The 18346-nt window shown below is 38.2% G+C and overlaps 2 protein-coding genes across 11 annotated transcripts in view; one reads left to right on the top strand and one right to left on the bottom strand.

The window, feature by feature from the left end:
- Positions 1 to 6157, top strand: part of LOC103986904 (diacylglycerol kinase 7-like) — a 29009-nt gene extending 22852 nt beyond the window's left edge. The window contains exons 10-12 of one of the 2 annotated variants that reach the window (XM_009405050.3): positions 1551 to 1638; positions 4976 to 5092; positions 5863 to 6157. In XM_009405050.3, the coding sequence (XP_009403325.2) occupies positions 1551 to 1638; positions 4976 to 5092; positions 5863 to 6021 (364 nt within the window). In that variant the 3' untranslated portion in view covers positions 6022 to 6157. Of the gene's footprint in view, positions 1 to 1550; positions 1639 to 4060; positions 4253 to 4975; positions 5093 to 5862 lie in introns of those variants that run through there. The other variant, XM_065111590.1, reaches the window with a different exon arrangement.
- A 338-nt stretch (positions 6158 to 6495) lies between these two features.
- LOC103986903 (uncharacterized) lies at positions 6496 to 17483 on the bottom strand. Of its 9 annotated transcripts, none has more exons than XR_010487488.1 (12): positions 17133 to 17483; positions 14498 to 16947; positions 14303 to 14413; positions 14110 to 14214; positions 13873 to 14025; positions 11601 to 11764; positions 11343 to 11490; positions 10841 to 10963; positions 10669 to 10756; positions 7139 to 7323; positions 6927 to 7031; positions 6496 to 6844 (listed from the first exon to the last, which is right to left on the bottom strand). XR_010487488.1 is itself a non-coding variant. In XM_065111585.1 (12 exons), exons 3-11 carry the CDS (start codon positions 16853 to 16855, stop codon positions 7157 to 7159), a joined length of 3417 nt encoding a protein of 1138 aa, XP_064967657.1. In that variant the 5' UTR covers positions 16856 to 16947; positions 17133 to 17213; positions 17287 to 17483; the 3' UTR covers positions 6496 to 7031; positions 7139 to 7156. The 9 variants fall into 9 exon arrangements, 7 of the variants coding, with proteins under 7 accessions (XP_064967657.1, XP_064967659.1, XP_018683569.2 ...); XR_671823.3 differs by having other exon boundaries at positions 6496 to 6832; XM_065111585.1 differs by having other exon boundaries at positions 6496 to 7031; positions 17133 to 17213; positions 17287 to 17483.
- Positions 17484 to 18346: the final 863 nt, after the last annotated feature.

The raw sequence follows: 18346 nt of genomic DNA, 5'->3' as shown, positions 1-18346 counted from the left end.
AATTTTAGTTTCATTTTAGCCCATATGTTAACCCGTAGAACACTTATTTGCTCATGTCTTTGTTGATATTAATGCCATGAAATCAGAGCATATCCTTTTAGTTTTGTTGCCACAAACTGCACCTTTCGAACCTCATTAAGATTTTTCCATTCAAAGAGTACTTCCAAAGTGGCAATCCAATCGTAATATTCCTCGGGATTAGGTGAGCCTGCATATTCCACTACATTAACTTGAATACTTCTATTTGTTCCTTCAAGAGCTCTCATCAATTGATTCATGGCCCAATTATTAGGAGCCGTAGTATGAAGAATCAGTTGCATCATTACCATGCTCACTTTTTGCACCTATATCATTACCATGCTCAAGTCTACAAGAAGCCTAAGCAGAGGCCAGAGAAGAAGACTGTATCTTTAAGCTTGAGTTTGTTGAAATTTAGCAGCAACAAAAGATCATCACAACGAGTTCAAGTGCACCTTGCATTGATGCTGCAATTGCTGAATGCATTGCTTGTGCAAGTGAGGGAGCAATCAAAGATAACACCAAAAGAGCCGAAGGCACATGCAACCAGCTGATGTTCACAGACATCAGATTTAGTGGGAATGCGACTCACGCATCGGTGAACATAGCAGCCACATGACTTCATAGCAGACCTAGAGGCAAAGTGACTCGGGTTTAAACTGGAAAGGGTCCGAGCCATATGAAGGAATCCAATTTGCAAACATAGCCTATTTACGGTTGGCGAAGTGAGTTGACATCCAAATTACAAATTGGAATAGGAGCACCAACTTCTTAGCGCTTCCCTTGATGCTTTCCAAGGAGCACCAATTTCTACGGGGAGCGAAAATACTGTCCATGTCATTTGTAAATTCTCTCTTTTTGACAGGTGATGATTTACCATGGATGTTGGCATTGCCCTTGATGACTTTCCAAGGAGCACCACTTTTTAGGAGCGAAAGCACTATCCATGTCATTTCTAAATTCTCTCTTTTTGACGGGCAGTGATTTTCCATGCATGTTGGTTTTAAGAAGTTTTAAACAGCCATCATCAGCAGTGGCATCATCAACTTTGGTGTTGGATTGAAAGTTTTAAGCAGCCATCAATTATGCAATTTAGTCGACTAAGTCCACTATTGATCATTTCTAACCATATTTACGGAATTTAGTCTGTCTATATGGTATTAGGTATTTGCACATGAATACAATTGGCTTTACAGCAGCCTTCCATAATAACGATCTTGGGATTTGCCTCATGAATTGTCACCTTCATATCAACTAGAATTTCCAGTTAGTCTAAAATCTTCCAGTACCTGATTAAGCAGATTAATTTTTCAAATTCTTGAGTGCAACATTTCATTATCCATAATTTGAAAATCTTGGGAATGGTTTAAGACCCACAGTTTTTCTGTCTGATTTACCGTATATTTTATAGTCAGAAATAAATTGAACATAAAAGAGTAATCTGATAGAATGTTGTATATCTCTTGTCTAACAGAACTTACTTTTTACTCTTCTTTGCAAGAATAATTCCATCATGTGTTCTTTGGATGCAGTGTTAGGGCCATTGTTCTTCTGAATCTTGACAATTATGCAGGCGGAGGACATCCATGGGGATACCCTACACCTGAGTACCTTGAGAAGGTTTGCACTACTTTTATTAATGAGATTTTTCTAATTGCTGGATTGGTTTATTAGATTATTTAATTATTTCAAAATCCCAAAAGATCAAGCTAGCTTTACCTTTAACTCTATCTGATGTTCTCTTTTTTATTTTAATTAATAATGTGGGCTTGAGTGTGGTCCCAAGTTTCCAATATGGCATTGCAATAGATATGTGAATTACAGTGGCAAATGCAAGGTGCAATGTAATAAGAATAGATGAAAGATATATTGAACCTAGCAATGTTTCATTGCTTAAATATGATGAAGTTGCTCCATGAGGTTTTAAACATGCTTTAAGACTAAAATGGATTGATGATTTTGGTAAAGACAGCTCCAAAAAAAATTTAGACGTTTAGTATATTACTTCCCATGCATGTAGAAATTAAGCTATTCCGGGAAGAACAATTGGAATTTGTCTTATAAATATATCAGTAACTGTAATTCATGCTTGAATTCCTCCAATTCTTTCCTTGTAATATCTTAAAATGAAAAGGTGTTCGACATAATGTTTTATAATATCCTGTCAAAAATTTCTCTCCTTTTTATTTATAGATCTTCAAGCCAATAATTAAGATATTGGACCTTGTCAGGTATTAGTTGGAGTAATTTGGTGCACTGGTAGATATCACAGGTGGCTGTTGGGGGAAATAAAATAAAAATAAGAAAAGTTGTGGTAAAGAAAAATATTTATAGCAAGGACTTCAGTCATTTTAATTCATAGATCTTCAAGCCAGTGATTATAATATTGGACTATACCAGTATCAGTTGAAGTAATTTGGTGCACTGGTACAGATCACAGATGGCTGTTGGTGGAATAAAAAGAAAAGTAAGAAAACTAGTGGGAAGTCTTATACTAGATAATTGGACCAGAAAAACAAGCACATGTGCGATGGCTGAAATTATTTTTCTTGAGCTGTGTGCTGTAAAATTGGCTGAAATGCTGGAGATTTAGCCTGGGAATTGTGGTATGCATACCAAGATGTTATTCATAATTTCACACCAGTACATACTGATGGGTTTATAATCCATAGCAGTTTAGGCATAAGTCATGAAGGATGATTAGGGGGGAAACAAAAGAACAAACTTCCCAGGACTATCAGAGATGAGAAGAGGTGAGACCAGGTAGGATGAGTGAAAAGGAGAGGAAGATAAAATATTTTACTCGATGAAGGGTTTAGGAATTTTGGTCAATCTAGGCTGCTCAAAGATTTAATTCAGTTAAGATAAAGATTAGTTGGCAAATTTGTGAATGGGGTCATGCTAATTAGATTGTTAGATCATTCCTGCAGTAGTGGCTTATGGCATTTATGGCAAATTGTATGGGTTAATATATGATTTTCATTTGAGGTAGTGTTTACCAAAGCATTTTAAGCCAAAAGAAAATTTGGATCTGGGAGAATTTTTCAATCTCTTAATTAGCAATTATGCTGGGAACTTTGATATTTTGGTGAAGTCAATGAGGAGCAACGGGTTAAAAATGCAGAAACATTTTGTGTGTGTGTGGGTGTGGGTGATGTTGCTTACATCTGAATATCTGATTCCTTTAAAATATGTAACTTTTAGGAGGGTTGTGTTGAACCAAATACAGTTTTAGGTACTGGTCCTTGGTCAAGTCTACTGAACATTGGATGAGACTAGCATTTATGTTTTTGGTAGTAAAAGATGAACATGCACTCGAGGGATCCCCAAGATGGCTATGCCAACACAATATGTTATTTTTCTTCATAGAGTCAAATAAATCTAATGTTAATAATGCCTTGTATTGATATTATACATTGGACCATAAGTTCTATGCTGATTCATCAATGGAAATAGCCCATTTGGAAGCTCTTAGTTTCTTTGCACAAGTCCTCCTTTTGGATACAAAATGATGTTTTTGGATATGAATATTTAATAATTTTTGGAAAAATTTAACCCTTCATACTGCAAATGAGCTTGACTAACTAGTGGCTAGGGCCTTAGAGAGCAACTATCTGGCCTCCAAATCTGTGTCAATAACTATTTTCTTTTTATTTTTTTTAGTATGCTTTGAGTGCCGGCCTTTGAACTGCAAATGAGCTTGACTAACTAATGACTAGGGCCATAGAGAGCAATTGGCTGGCCTCTAAGTCTGTGCCATCTTCTTGTTAATTTTATTTTGTAGCCTTTGACTGCCTTAGCTGATCCTGACTTGCATCACATGGGACAAGAATACTGAGCCTGTTACCATATTTGTATTGGATATTTGCTGGTTATGATATATGCATGATGCGTAGAGTACTTCCGTTTAAGTATTTGAAGTATTATACACTAAAAATAACATATTCTTTTAGGATACACTGTTTTCTGTTGTTTGTAATTAGTATCAAATTGTGATAGGTACTTCTTTAGTGTTTCTAATTAGTTTTTACCGCTCTGGCAGGAACTGGTTCACAGAGCACGATATAACAGCTGGGTTGATATACATGGTACAAACTGGTACCAGGCTGGTTCCCGCCCAGCGTAGTCCCTGTACCAAGCTTACCGATGGTACAGGCAAACTTACCTGGAGATGAGGCTACCCAACTAGCCACTAAGGGGGCCTCTGAGAGCCTGTAAGAAGGGTCCCAAAACCCCTCAAATCTGCCCTCACTCTCATTCTCTCAACCCCTCTCTTTTTCCCTCTCATTTTGTTCACTCTCATTCTATCAAATCAATGCTTCATAGGCTGCTTTGGTAGACTTGAATACCCCCTTTGTACTGGCTGTAAATTGATCAATTATTCTGTTCCAACTCCTACTAGAGCTTGCCAATTCCTTTCAAGTTTAATCATCCATCCCTCCAATGTATTTTGATGCTGGGAAGTTGGATAGGTTGGCCCCTGTGTAGGGACTATATTACCCCCAAATTTTAGCACTACCTGTCTATTGTCAGTCATTTCTGTCCTCACCACTGTGGAGATAACAAGAATTGTTTGAGCCTTGAGACCATGATTTTGGACTTTAAAACTAATGCATGAACATGAAAGACATCATTTTACTTGTCTACGCTTGATAACGGTATAGGAAGTAATCTTTATAAAAAAGTATTCCATATGTCAGGAAAGAAATTTGTGCTGCTTCAATCATTGACTGCAAATATTCATATTTTAGATTCATTTTTAAACTGGCATAAATATATTAATAAAAAATTGAATGAAAGAGGGGAGAGTGGAGGGGAAAGGGAGTCTTATCTGAACCTTTGACCAACATGTTCTAAAAATTTACAGAAGCCTTGTTCTTGTTGTATCTGAATATTTGCACTGATGTATATTTCTTATGGGAATTCTTACTAATATTTTTACGGTCTACTTTCTCAGAGAAGTTTTTATGAAGCTCATCCGGATGATGGGTTGCTTGAGATATTTGGGTTAAAGCACGCATGGCATGCTTCCTGTGTCATGGCTGAACTTAGTCCAGCCGTGCATATTGCTCAGGTACCATTGTTATATTTGAACTTGACCTCATTGATAAGTTCTATTTGAACCCAAATCTGTTGGTATGGAATATTTTCTTTTCCGAGTGAAATCCCCTAGTATACATATGAAAGGATGAAACTCATGATGCACACGTTGCCACTTGCTAGTCCATCATCTAATTCGATAGGGAGCTTCTCTTTGAAGTAATTAACATGGAAAATTTTGATCTCAGAAAACAGCATGATCCAGATGACACAAGTCATTAGTATATAAAACAAGATAGTGAAACCTCTTAGCTATAACAGGTGCATAAAATATTTTTGTATTTAGTTATCTATCCTTTAACCAATGTGCTAAAAATATATGATGTGATGAAAGCAAATTGCTATCTTGTTTAGTTTAGTCGCACCATGTAGCTTAGAGGGCACAGAGATGAGAATGTTAAAGGAAACACATAGCAAACTGGAGTAGCCTATCAGTTTCCTCCCAGGTCAATTTGTTTTTGTGGGCCTATCAAACTTCCTTGGGATCGAGGTGCAGATTATGTTCTTGTACTTCCAGTCTCTTCCTTGAACAGCTGGGTTCATACACTCTTTCATACTCTTGGACTTATATTGATCGTGAAAATGAAGAATAGAATTTTGTCAGCTGGCTTATTTCAACAACATCATGTGCTGCTCTCTCTCTCTCTCTTCTCTTTTAATTAGACAATGAAGATGAACTTGCATTGTTAGGATTCTAGCCATCAAATTAGCGAAAATTAAACTCAAGTCAATTGCTGCTTGCAGGCTGCTGCAGTAAAGTTGAGACTCAAAGGTGGTGACTCGAAGGAAGCTTATATGCAAATGGATGGAGAGCCATGGAAACAACCAATAAAGAAAGAGTACCCAAACCTTGTGATAATAGAGAGCACTCCTTTTCAGTCACGCATAATAAGTGGAAAATGATGCCGATGAGCATATCCTGTGAAGCCCATAAGTTCCAATGGTGTGCCTTCCATAATTTTCTTTCCAATGCTCGTTATCAATATTTTCTCAAAAAAAGAAAAAAAGTATCTGATTGCTTAAATTAATTCATGTTAGTAATGCAAATGATGATGATGTGTACGAACTCTCGATTTCAGCCTTCAAATGATTTCTTTTCACTTCAAGCAAACACAAACAATGGCTTCAATATGTCCATATCTCCCCATTATTTATTTATGTTAACTGCCAAAAACCAACCATTTTCATTTCATGCACCCTCCTTGTTAGTTACCAGAGGGTTAGTCACATACATCACATGGTGGAATGAGCATACTTAAAATCATTGTACTACTTATTCTTCTACTTGTGGCTCGTAGAATGAGGCAGGAATACAAGATAAAGAAATCAAAGATCACCCTACGAGATCAATCTCATTTAGTGTTTTTATGCATCACATAGATCGACAAAAAATCAACTTAGAAAGCAAAGCAAGAACAAGATTGTGGTTTCTTCATCGGCATGTTAAGCATTGGCCGATATACACGAATGACATTCCTTATGTTAAGCATCGACTGATACACAGAATGACATTCCTTATTTATCGACATCTCGTCAACAAAATTGCTTATCGAGGCTTAAGACATCATCCACGCGTGGATTAAACAGTAGCATGACTACAAAAATTTATTTACATAAATTTCATATCATCTCCACCCCAAAGGGCCACACGAAATGACACACCCTCGACTAGGGAGGTGGGTAAAGGTCGTCCGCTGCTCGATACGATGGGAACCTGCAAAGAAAACTATACATCCTAAGAAGCACCCTTTGCAAAAAAAGTTGATACATGGTGATAATTATGAGTGTGCAGGCAAAATTTTGCTTACATTTTTGACAAGCTTCATGTCCTTGGTTTGAGAGAGATCGCTGTACACTATGATATGAAGGTATAGTTTGAGGGATTATAGCCCGAGGATCCATCCTCCAAGAACCTGTATGTTTCATGGTACAAGCACTTCAGAATGTAGTGCGTATGTTTTCATTTTTTTTATCGACAAGAAAGGGATGAAGTTGTAGAGAAAGAAGAATTAAACTTTACTCCAGTTGAAATGTCGCATCATTTCAAATTTATCGCTGCAGCCATTTTTCTCAACTTCTGCGATATCTCAGAGAATGATGGCCTCAATGCCGGATCAGAAGACCAACAACTCTCCATCAAGGACTTCCATTCGGGATCACACCAGGAAGGAATTTTAGGTCGTATGGAGTTGTTCACAATGCCCCCTGGAAAAAACAAAACAATCAAAACATATCTTAGGTGTGACCCTTAGCTCCTAAGTGAATAGAAAATGTCACAAACAGATAAACACAAAAATGAGCAATTTATATGCTGCAACTCATAATATGTGCACCTGAAATTAATCTTCACTCAGAGTTGACCTTTGAAAACTTCCCAAAATGTTTACATTTGCGTCACTCATGCTCTGGACCCACTTAAAATAATTTCATGCCTTGGATGATTACTTGACACATGAGGTCTCTCTCATTTAGGTCATTTGCCACTTGAACACTTTAATTTTCACTTGTTTTTCTCACATTAAGTCTCTCTCTTTCTTACTCTCTTCCAACTCTTGACTCCTCTCCACCATGTAGTTGTTTCTTCTTCTTGCACCCTGCCACACTGTCCATCAATTCCTCATCCAGGTCATTGCCTCCACCTACCAATATGCCTCATTGCTGCTTTGTCATCTTCCTCCTTTTTTTTCGGTCTACCCCTCCCCTCTTATCTTCCTCTTTCTCTCCAGTATGAACACTGTTGACCCTGAGTGTCAATACATCGATCCATATCGATGTCTTATCATTCTGGTTACTGATCGGTTGTGACACGAGATCTTAAATGTTTATCCTAAGTCCTAACATTACTTCTCTAATCCTCAGGTAACTCTAGATTGAAGACAGTATTCAGTTCACAACCACATGGGACACTAAACATTACATTAATTGGTTGTGTTTGAAGGATCTTAAGTCAAAACAAGCAACGACAGATATCAAGTTAAATGACAAAGAAATATAACCATAGTCAATTATAGTCATCATCAAGGTTCGTCATACCGTACCGTACCAGCATTTCGACCCGGGCTCGACATGGTACGGTACCGGTGTACCGAACAATTTTATATTTTATACTGTAGCAGTGCTACAGTGTAATATTGTAGCACTGTAACGGTACCGAGCGATCGTAACCTGTCGGACCGGTACGAGCGGTATGCTTCAGTATGGCACACCTTGGTCATCATTGTATAAATAATTAGGACTGAACTTTGTAAACCATATATATAGAAAGAGAATACAAAGATGTGCAAGGAGACACGAAAAGAACACTTTCAAAGAATTATGCATGACAAATCAATTCATCTCTATAAATATTGTAAACTGTAAATTGACAATGAATGTACTTCATGAATTTGCAAACTTACAGGCATACCAGAGAACATGGAAGACAACAAGCGAAAGAATTTTAATATTTCGAATTCAGAGTAAAACTAATCACTTGCTTATGACAAACACCGTAAAATTAGTACAGAAATTTGGTAAGATGTAAAAATGATGTGCTATCATACCCCAAACAAGCAACGCAACATTTAACTTGAACAAGCAACAGAAAAGCTCAAGCTTTAATTTCATCTGTGGGGATCACTAGATGAAATGTTTTCCTACTTTAAGTTTGTTGAGGACAAGGTTTCAGATACTGTTTGGACCAATATGTACCAATCGGCATTTATTGATATAATCAAGGACCATCACCAAACCATATAACTATCTGCCGATGTTCATTTAATACTTTTCTTAGTGATACCAAGCGGTATAGGTTCATCTATCACGTGGTATAACAATACCATACTGGTCCAACAATGTGTTTAAATTGGTACCAGACCGAGGCTTCAAACCTTGGTTAAGGGCCCTATCACTCGTCGACCATCAAATATATCTCTAATTATTTAGTAAGATTTTCCGTCACTAGATGCACCTATGATCTATGCAGTGATCTCTGATGCTTTCTATACATCCCCCTCGCAATGCAAAGCATGCTAAATATTTAACAAAACCACACGTAATTTCTGCAGTGAACAAAGGTTCTACTTATATAGAGAGAAACAACACCACACCAACTAAAACTCAGACAAACTCAATTTGAGCATGTTTTACAACTTCGATTATTTTATCATGGACTTAAAATTTGGCTGCATGACTGGCTGATTTGAATTGGGATTATTCCCACCTGGTCAGAGAAATAATCCCCGTTTCTTGGATAAAATCATAAATTGAGCATAATTAAAATTGATCATTATCGGTCCTAATCCATCAAGATCAGTGAATTACAGGGAAAAAAAAAGATAGTTGATTCCAGTGATGCAAGTTCAAATCTGACAATCTTATCATCCAACATGGTGCGGTGCCAACATTATCAAACGCAGAAATGAGAAATAAAAAAAATTAAGCAAAAGAGAAAAAAAGTAGAAAAGAATAGAAAGTTGATGATCAAATGAGAATGGAAAAATAGAGACCCTGTGGAGAGGAGCAAAGAAGAGATTAGTTAATTTGGTCTTTATATCAATTGATTGATTATCCTATCGTGCCTGTCACATGTGTGCTCACTGAGAACTTGACACTCACCCACTGTCCATTCATCATCTGTTCTCTCCTGTCATTGCCTGTTGCCTCCTGTCTAGCATGACCCTTGGCTCCTGTTCTTAAATGATTCTAATCCAATGGACGGAATCCAATGGATCCCAATTGTATCATCACTGACAATCTCAATCTCAATACTGATCCTGATTCGGCTTCTGTGACCTATGGATTTAATATACTAAATATTAAACATGTTCTCTATAACTTTTAGCACATTTGGTAGCTCACCAAACTTTAGATGCACCAGAGCATCATCCAAGGAGGAATTTTAAATGAGATCATATTTTATCTGCCGACAAAGTTATTAACCATATCTGACACTATAAAAACCAAGTTTGGTGGAGAAGCATAAACATGATTCAGACTCTAAATTCATATATTCAATATAGTCATACAATCAGGGTATGTTGTTCAGTATTATTAATCTCATGAAATGAGTCTTTGGTCATACTCCTTTCTGAAGTTGGCCTCCAACTAACATAGCAAGAGATTTATGATGCTCATGTGACTAATAAACAAAACTACCCTTACCAAGGTTTTAAATCTCGATCCAGGACCAGTTTCGGATATCTATTGGACTGGTAAGTACCAGTTCATCAAGCAGTATTCTGACCCTACCTCCAGATATGAACCGAAGAAAATATTAAAAAATTAAATGCCAACCAATACTGGTTCTTCAATGAACCGGTAAATAATAGTCTATATGCACCATACAAGTTGGTATTTGAAACCGTGACCCGTCAATCAAATATTTAAACATGTCTCGTAATCTTGTTTACCTAAAATGCAAAAAAATATAAATAAGAATGACAACCTTACCCAACCAATATGAACTCATTACAATTCTTAATAACCACTATTGTGACCAAATAACAACTATGATAAAAAAAATTATGATGTTGCTGTAAAATATAATAAATTAAATGCTAAAAGTAGTACCTATGATCGAAGCACAACGCATGTCAGCATAAGGCTCTTCCCCGGTAAGCAGCTCCCACATCACAATTCCAAATGAGTAAACGTCAATCTACCACATATGAACCAAAAAAATTTTAGTAACAGGAGGGATGAGAAAACAATTGCTTTACTAGACTTGTACAAGAAATCTTACCTTTTCAGACACCATATTACTTTTTCCACTCAAAAGTTCCGGTGCCATCCATGGTAAAGTTCCCCGAAGACCACCTGACACCAATGTATGCTGCTTTACTTTTGATAAACCAAGATCTCCAATCTGACAGTACAGAAATGATTAGTACTAGTCACATGATTATAAATCAGAACGTGATCTTATTAGAAAAATTGTAGCGACTAGTAATTAAATTAGCTAAAACTCAAGCAGCAACCAATGTGATGGCACCTGTTATATACAAGACCTTACTTGAAGACAACCTAGGTGATCAAGACAGACTAAGGGGTGCATCATACAAACAATTTGCCCCTTTTAATTGAGTTACATCACACATTTATAACTTTGCCTGCCAAAAAGATTCCTTAAGTAGAAGATAGAAGAATCCAGATTCCAAATGAACAAATTTAAAACTTGAAAAAAAGGATCTTTCTGATTCTCGCAAAATAAGGGGCAAGGGGACTTATTGAGAAAGGTTTCTTACCTTACAAATAGGACGATGTGGATCTCGCATGTTAACTAATAAATTCTCACACTTGAGATCAAAATGAACTATGTTCTTTCCATGCAAATACTCCATCCCAAATGCAACGTCCATGGCTATTATTAGTCTTTTACGGCGGTCAATGGTTCTGTTCAACAGAAAATGCTTGAGATCAGAAGCTTCTCATGATTTCTGTCTAAAGTTTGCAGTTCACATGACAATTTGGAACTTATTGGAACAATTGATACAAAAATATACCTGTCCTTCTTTTGCAGAAATTGTTTAAGAGATCCATTGACCATAAATTCTGTTACCGTTGCTAAACTGCCACCAGGGCCATCACGAACTACACCATAAAAAGAAACAACGTTGGGATGATGTAAGCAACTCATTATTAGAGCCTCTTTCCAGAAATCTGCTATCTGCAAAAGCAATAATAGGATTCAATCAGATTCACCAACTGCATATACATTTGCAGAAAATTCCATAAGAAATTAGGCCTGTAGATTCTTCACCTTCAAAGCAAAAGCAAAAAAGGAGGCTTCTACAGATTTTGGTAAAAGCTTAAAACATTGACTAAAACATGGATAAACATGAATGTCCGAGAGACCGGCACAAAGATTACAGTGAATGCAGCATAGAACACATATCATTCCTTTTCTAAATTGTATACCATGAAAGTATGGCAAAGACAATGTGGAAAGAGATTCATTTCTTATTCAAGTTGCACAGAAAATGGTCAGTCATGGCAAGAATTTAGAGACCAAATGAAAATGAGGTAGTACTTGTATCAATTGAATGATATAGTCTTAAATAAATTAGTAGAAATGACTTGCAGAAATAAGGCATCAAAATCTCTCTTCATGCTTATGTGGCTTTAGCAAAAACATAATAAGTAAAAAAACATGATGAGACAAATGGGTCCTATCTGAATGAAGACTTCATGATGTCGTCTAGATCTTTTACTACATAGAGTCAATTTTCAAATACGTGCTTACATAACATAGACTTAACACAAAATGACAGCTTTTATTTGGCAATAGAAATCGGTTCATCTGAGACAAGGGTTAGGAAGATCATCCATCTGGTAGTGGGATTGTGGCAGGACATGACTTGGATAATAAATGCCATGTATATGCACCAATGATCCTGCTTTAATTCACCAGAAATCCAATTATGCTCAGTTTCTGCAATCTCTTCAACAGTAAAACATCCTAGAAGTTGTTCTTGCCATTGTAGGTGTTCCCTCTAGGATTGCATAAAATTTTGTAGCCATGTTGCATGCAGAAATTTTCACCACGGAATTGTGGTATTTAAATCGACTAAAAAGGCGTAGCAAAAGCCCAGCATGGATGATTTGATACCAATTGATGCAGCATGCAATGAATAACTTACCTAATTCACATAAAGAGACATATAGAGCTCTCCAGACTCAAAATGCTACTGACTAAAACCTTTCCTAAACCATGCTATCAAGAATTAAAATACTTAACACCAATATAATTAAAAATGACTATCAACATTGTCAAAAATGACTGAATGATTACCAGGTATAACAAAAAAAAGGGAAAAAAAAAAAAGAAAACTAAATCAAGACTCTAAGAGGGTGACCATTGGTGCCAAGCTAAGCTTACTCCTTTGAACTAGATAACTAAGGTTTGATTCATGAAAATAGCCTATTTGAATGGTAAGATTGTTTACATTGACCCTCCCTAGATTTTAAATTGGATGGAACCTTGTCTGCTTGGATACCTAGATCACGATTCAAAAGAATGAGACTATACACAATTTATTTAAATTCTAGACCCAAACTACAATCTGGTAACCTAACATCTATACAATTGAAATGGTCTAAAAATCAGGCTTGTTATTTAATAATTGTTGTTGTCGATCCTACTAATGATGCATATCAAGTCAAAACTCAAGCTGTGAGTTCAAGATATTTGATTCAGTTGACAATCTATTTGTTGATTCAAAGGGTCCTTTTTATTGCTAAAATAAAACATTTGTGTAGCATTTGATATGAAACTATGTTTCTACTGGTTTCATGCATTTATCTCTCATCAAAATATATTCACTAAGCCAATATAACCATATACTACTCACTGGAACGAGATCATACCATTCCGGTTTAACTTCTTTAAACAGCAGAGCTGTGCCAAGCTTTCATGATACAGTGATTTGTGAGTGATTTACCCATAATTTTTTAATTCACACCTTAGTTAAATCGACAGCAACAATAGGCAAACCCACAAAGTTTCTATCAATAGAACATTTCCAAGAGAAATTAAGCACTGGATCCACCATCAATAGAAGTGGGGTGATATTTGCTAAAAAGGCATAGTTACATTTACAATCAGTTGATTGGATGGAGGGAAAACCTAAAAATACTGTTAAAATACAACATAAAAAGGGATGAAAATCTTTTCTGTAATGGCAGATCTCTTATATTCGGTATGGATATTGCTCACGCAAGACCTATATAACCAACAAATATAATGAAATTTTGATGTAAAAGAGTAGAAACTACCAGGCGTTCTCTCTCGGATGGCCTCCCTGCAAAACAACTAGCTTTTATTCTTTTTATAGCCACATCAGAACCTCTCCATTTGCCATAGTAGACAGAACCAAATGTGCCTGAACCGAGCTCCCTAATTTCTTCCAGATCATCATTTTTTATTGTCTGAAGAAAGATTTTAGGCTCAAGTAAAGATGTGAAGAAATTCGGCAGGATAAGGCAAGAAGAAAATTTCTAACTAAAAGACACCTGCAACCCTTTTGCCAAAGCTTCAGCTTCAGCTGTTGTGGGCTCAATTTTACAAAGTTTATCATGTTCGCTATTTCCTTCCGGGTCAAGTTGAACATCTGAATTCTGCAAATAGAAGAATATATCAATAAGAACAAGATATGAAGAAATTTAACAGATTAAGGCAAAAATAAGCATGTTAACTGAAGGGCACCTGTAACCCTTTCGTTAGAGCTTCTGTTTCATCTGTCCTGTGGTCAATTTTACAAATTTGTTCATGTTCATCAATTGCTTTGGAGTCAGGTTGAACATCGGCATAGGCATTCTGCAAGTACAAGCAAAGAGCAACAAGTCTAACCAACCAACTTTGAGAATGAAGCAGTCACAAAATGTTCAAAACCAAAGTCACCTCATGTTCACATAATGATTCTTTCTCAATGAGAGGAGAATAAATATCTAAACAAGAATTTGATTGGACCTTGGCTACAGCCTCCTCAGCACCTTCTAATACTGCTTTCTTTACAGAAGCAATCAACTCAGGTAAGAAATTCAAGTTCTCCTCAGACATATTGCGATCTCTATGAGAAACATTAATGTCGGCATCAACAGATTTCCTTGGGTGCCCTTCCACTTCAGAAAGCTGCGGTCCATTTTTAGCAAATTCTAGATTTTGTCTACGTGTAGGAGAAAGGATTCTGTGTTCATCAGGTTTCTTTGAAACCTCATGCCTTATTTTCTGCCCATCAATGGTCAAATTTATCTCTGCTGCAACTTGCAACTGGACACTTCGGTTAGAAGCCATTACAGGGGGATGGTTGATCGCGAAAGCAGAAGAAACAATCAGTTCTTTCTCAACGGGGTATGGAGGTGTGTGCACAAGAGGTACCGCTTCAGTAGGAACTTTACCATTAATTTCACCAGGATAATCATGTGCAATTGAGAACATACCATCCTGACCAGTGACATTAGGATTTTGTCTAGGACCATAGCGATTAAGATAATCTGAGGCAGCAGATTCATCGAGGCCAAGCATCCTCTGTGGAATACTATTGTTCTGGCTTGACAGGGCATTTGGAATTTGGTCCTCAACCCGAACATATGGCAACGTTGGACTTCCCTCCTGCATATATCTTATAAAACCTGAATCAGGCGCACCATTTGGCATCATCATGTTGGAGGGTTCATATGATGTTCCAGGACGAGAAGGAGCCTGTCTGTTTCTCCATAAAGATTGAATCGGATGCAAATTGTTTGAGGCTTGGCAAGGACTCTCTACTCCATATGCCAAAGGCTGATTATGATATTGAACTTCAGTGTCTTCAAATCCAGGTGCATTTGTGCCGGTACCACCTCCAACTGTCTGTTGAGAAAGCAATACTTCATTTCCAATATTAGTACCATGTCGAAGATAATCCCCATTGTCATGACCAATGCAATTAGAAGGGAATGAATGGACATCATTAACATTTCCATGAGAAAATGGAACATTCATCATAGTGCCATCAATGATGTAGTGCTCATTCACCCTCCCAGTTCCGCTGTGATGGATCCGCAAATCTTCAAGTCTCTGAGGAAACTGATGGTTGTGTATCGCCCGTCCCTGGTCATACTCATTATAGAAAGGATGGTGAGGCTCATTCTGTTCTTTGACACAGATACCATGGTCTATCTTCATGTCTTGGTTTACCATGCATGGATCCCTGCCACCAAAACACTCAGCTGATGAATTTGGAAATTGCCCCACATATTCATTCATCATGTTTGGTTGCTCCATGTATGGCTGTCCATGCTTCCAGCGTGTGTCAACGAAACGTGCATCTGATACAGTCGTGTGGCTTCTCTGGAAAGTCATATGGCAATGCTCACAGATCCTATTGCTCTCAATCATATTTTGCGCATGGGCCAAATTAGTTGGAAATCCAGAGTTTTCCTGAATAATGGCCCCTGCAGGAAGCCACATCACATTTTCCATAGTTGGTGGAGACTGATGGTCAAACTGACATAGTTGGTGTCCCCCTGCCTGCCTAAGATACTCATCCGCAATCCTATCACTTAACTCCCCAGCCCCAAGGTGAAACATTGCCGACGACGGTGAAGATGGGAATTCCTGTGGATCATTGACAGCATGCCGTCCTGGGGAGAAAAAAGCAGGGCTATAAGGAGCATCCATTTCACCATACCTTTGCACGTGAGATGGGTGAGGGATTGCAATGTGATGCAAATTAAGTTGACCGTGGAGGATTCCCCCGTCGATGCCTGGATGCCCCAAGTAATGGTCGGAGGTATCAGGGGGAGACGGGGACTTGTTGTCGGAGAGGCTGTTGAGGGCATCGATGTACCTCCGCTCAGTCTCCCGCTCATCATTATCGAAGTGAGTAGTGGCACCAGCCACATCAAGATCCGGATAGTGCGAGAAGAGGAAGATCCTCAGTCGCATGACGCCATCACCCGTGGCGCTGAGCTTGTCATACTCCTCCATCATGTTCATCACGTCATCGTCGTTCACGACCGAAACCAAGGCGTCGAGGTCCTCTTCAGGCTGCTGGTACTTGATGATGGATACCGCATCGAAGAGCTCCCGGATCCGAGCCAAGAGGTCCTCGTACGAGACGTCGCGAGGAACGGTCAAAATTCGGTTCTCTCCGCCGACGTAGCGGAGCCGCCCGTCGAGCGGGCGTGGAAGGATGCTCCCGCCGAAGCTGCATAGTAACTTGACACGAGGGGAAGAATCATCCGCCGCCGCGACGGCGGTAGCGCCGAATTCCATCTCCGGCGACCACTGAATGCGCCGGATTAAGATTGCGATAATCGTCAGGCGTCTGCCCTAGTGCCCGGTCTTCCGAAATAATGGATTCACACCTATTAATAAACCTTATTTCATCATAATAAGAACTTTTTATTGGAATTTAATAAGAAATCCACTAAAATCTCAGAATTTCACCCCACAAAAGATCGGAAATCGGTATTAAAATTCTCCTCTCAAAAACAGGAAATAAAAATCAAGAAGAGAAGAAGGTAAAACCATCGTGAGATCATATCTTTACCTTTTGGTGAAAATTCCCGATCAAAAATCGAACGCGGTTTCCTCTCTCGATCTAATCTTCCTCCTCGAATCTATTTTCTTTCTTTCAGGCAGAGAGATGAGGTGAGAGAGAAATCGTAGAAATTTTCGAGGAAAAGAAGGGGAGGACGACGAACGGGGGTTACGCGAACGAACCGCGTCGCTCCCGTCTCTGTCGCCTGCGGATGCTGCTGCGGCGGCCACCCTTGATGCCGAGGAACGCCGCGTGGCGCTTTGCGATGAGTCCGACAGGAGGGCGATCTCCCGCTCCTCCGCTCTCGATATCTCCTCTCGCCCCGCCCGAGGACGATCGAGAGGCGCTCGCCTCGCCAATAAATGCCGTCATATGAAGCGGAGGGGGCTCCTCGCAGAGATCACGCGGGGCGGGACCCGCCCGGTGGGGACGACGTCGCGCGCGACGTGGGCCATATCTATGCGGCGCTCATGCACCGTCCGTACCGACGTCACGTAGAGTCGTCCATCAGGTGCCACGCCATCGACGTAATTAATGATCACTGACGTACGATCGAAGCGTATATGTAGCGTGTACGCTTGCATTTGTATCTGAGATACCACCGTCTGCATTCCGTTATGTGTAGATCATTCCGTTTGTTTTTTTCAGGTTGTTGATCTGATTTTATTTTATTTTATTTATTTAAAAAATATCGTACTATCCTTCTTTAACGTTAGAGCGTATAATAATTATATGATATCGTTTGAGCGCATATTTACCTCTCTAAAATTTAATATACTATATAAGGAGTATATACTTTAATCATTCGTCGTCAAAAGTCCACCCGCCCATGGATTAGGGTCCAAGACAAATAATTATATTATTATCTCTATCACTTATATGGATAAAAGGATAGAAAAATTATTAGAGGAGATTATAAGTTATCTCCTTATAAAATATTCTATCTATATGATAAAAGATCATCATATATACACTAATACACGTTCATCTGGGAGTTCGACATTTTCATCTGGAAGATATATCATATAATCTTATGTTTATGAGTTCTAGATCATGCCGAATTGATTAGCTCGATATTTTAAAATATTTTTCTTTAAATATTTATATATGATATATACGCACATATGAAACATTACTTATGATTCCAAGTGAGTTTAAAATATTTTTTATTATGTTCATCGATTATTTTTATATATTTACATTCAGGAGGATCTGTCGAACTT

This window comes from Musa acuminata, chromosome BXJ2-6 (assembly GCF_036884655.1).
Source record: "Musa acuminata AAA Group cultivar baxijiao chromosome BXJ2-6, Cavendish_Baxijiao_AAA, whole genome shotgun sequence".
NCBI lineage: Eukaryota > Viridiplantae > Streptophyta > Magnoliopsida > Zingiberales > Musaceae > Musa > Musa acuminata.
The sequence above is the reverse complement of the archived record's forward strand: the minus strand, read 5'-3'. Positions and strand labels throughout refer to the sequence as shown.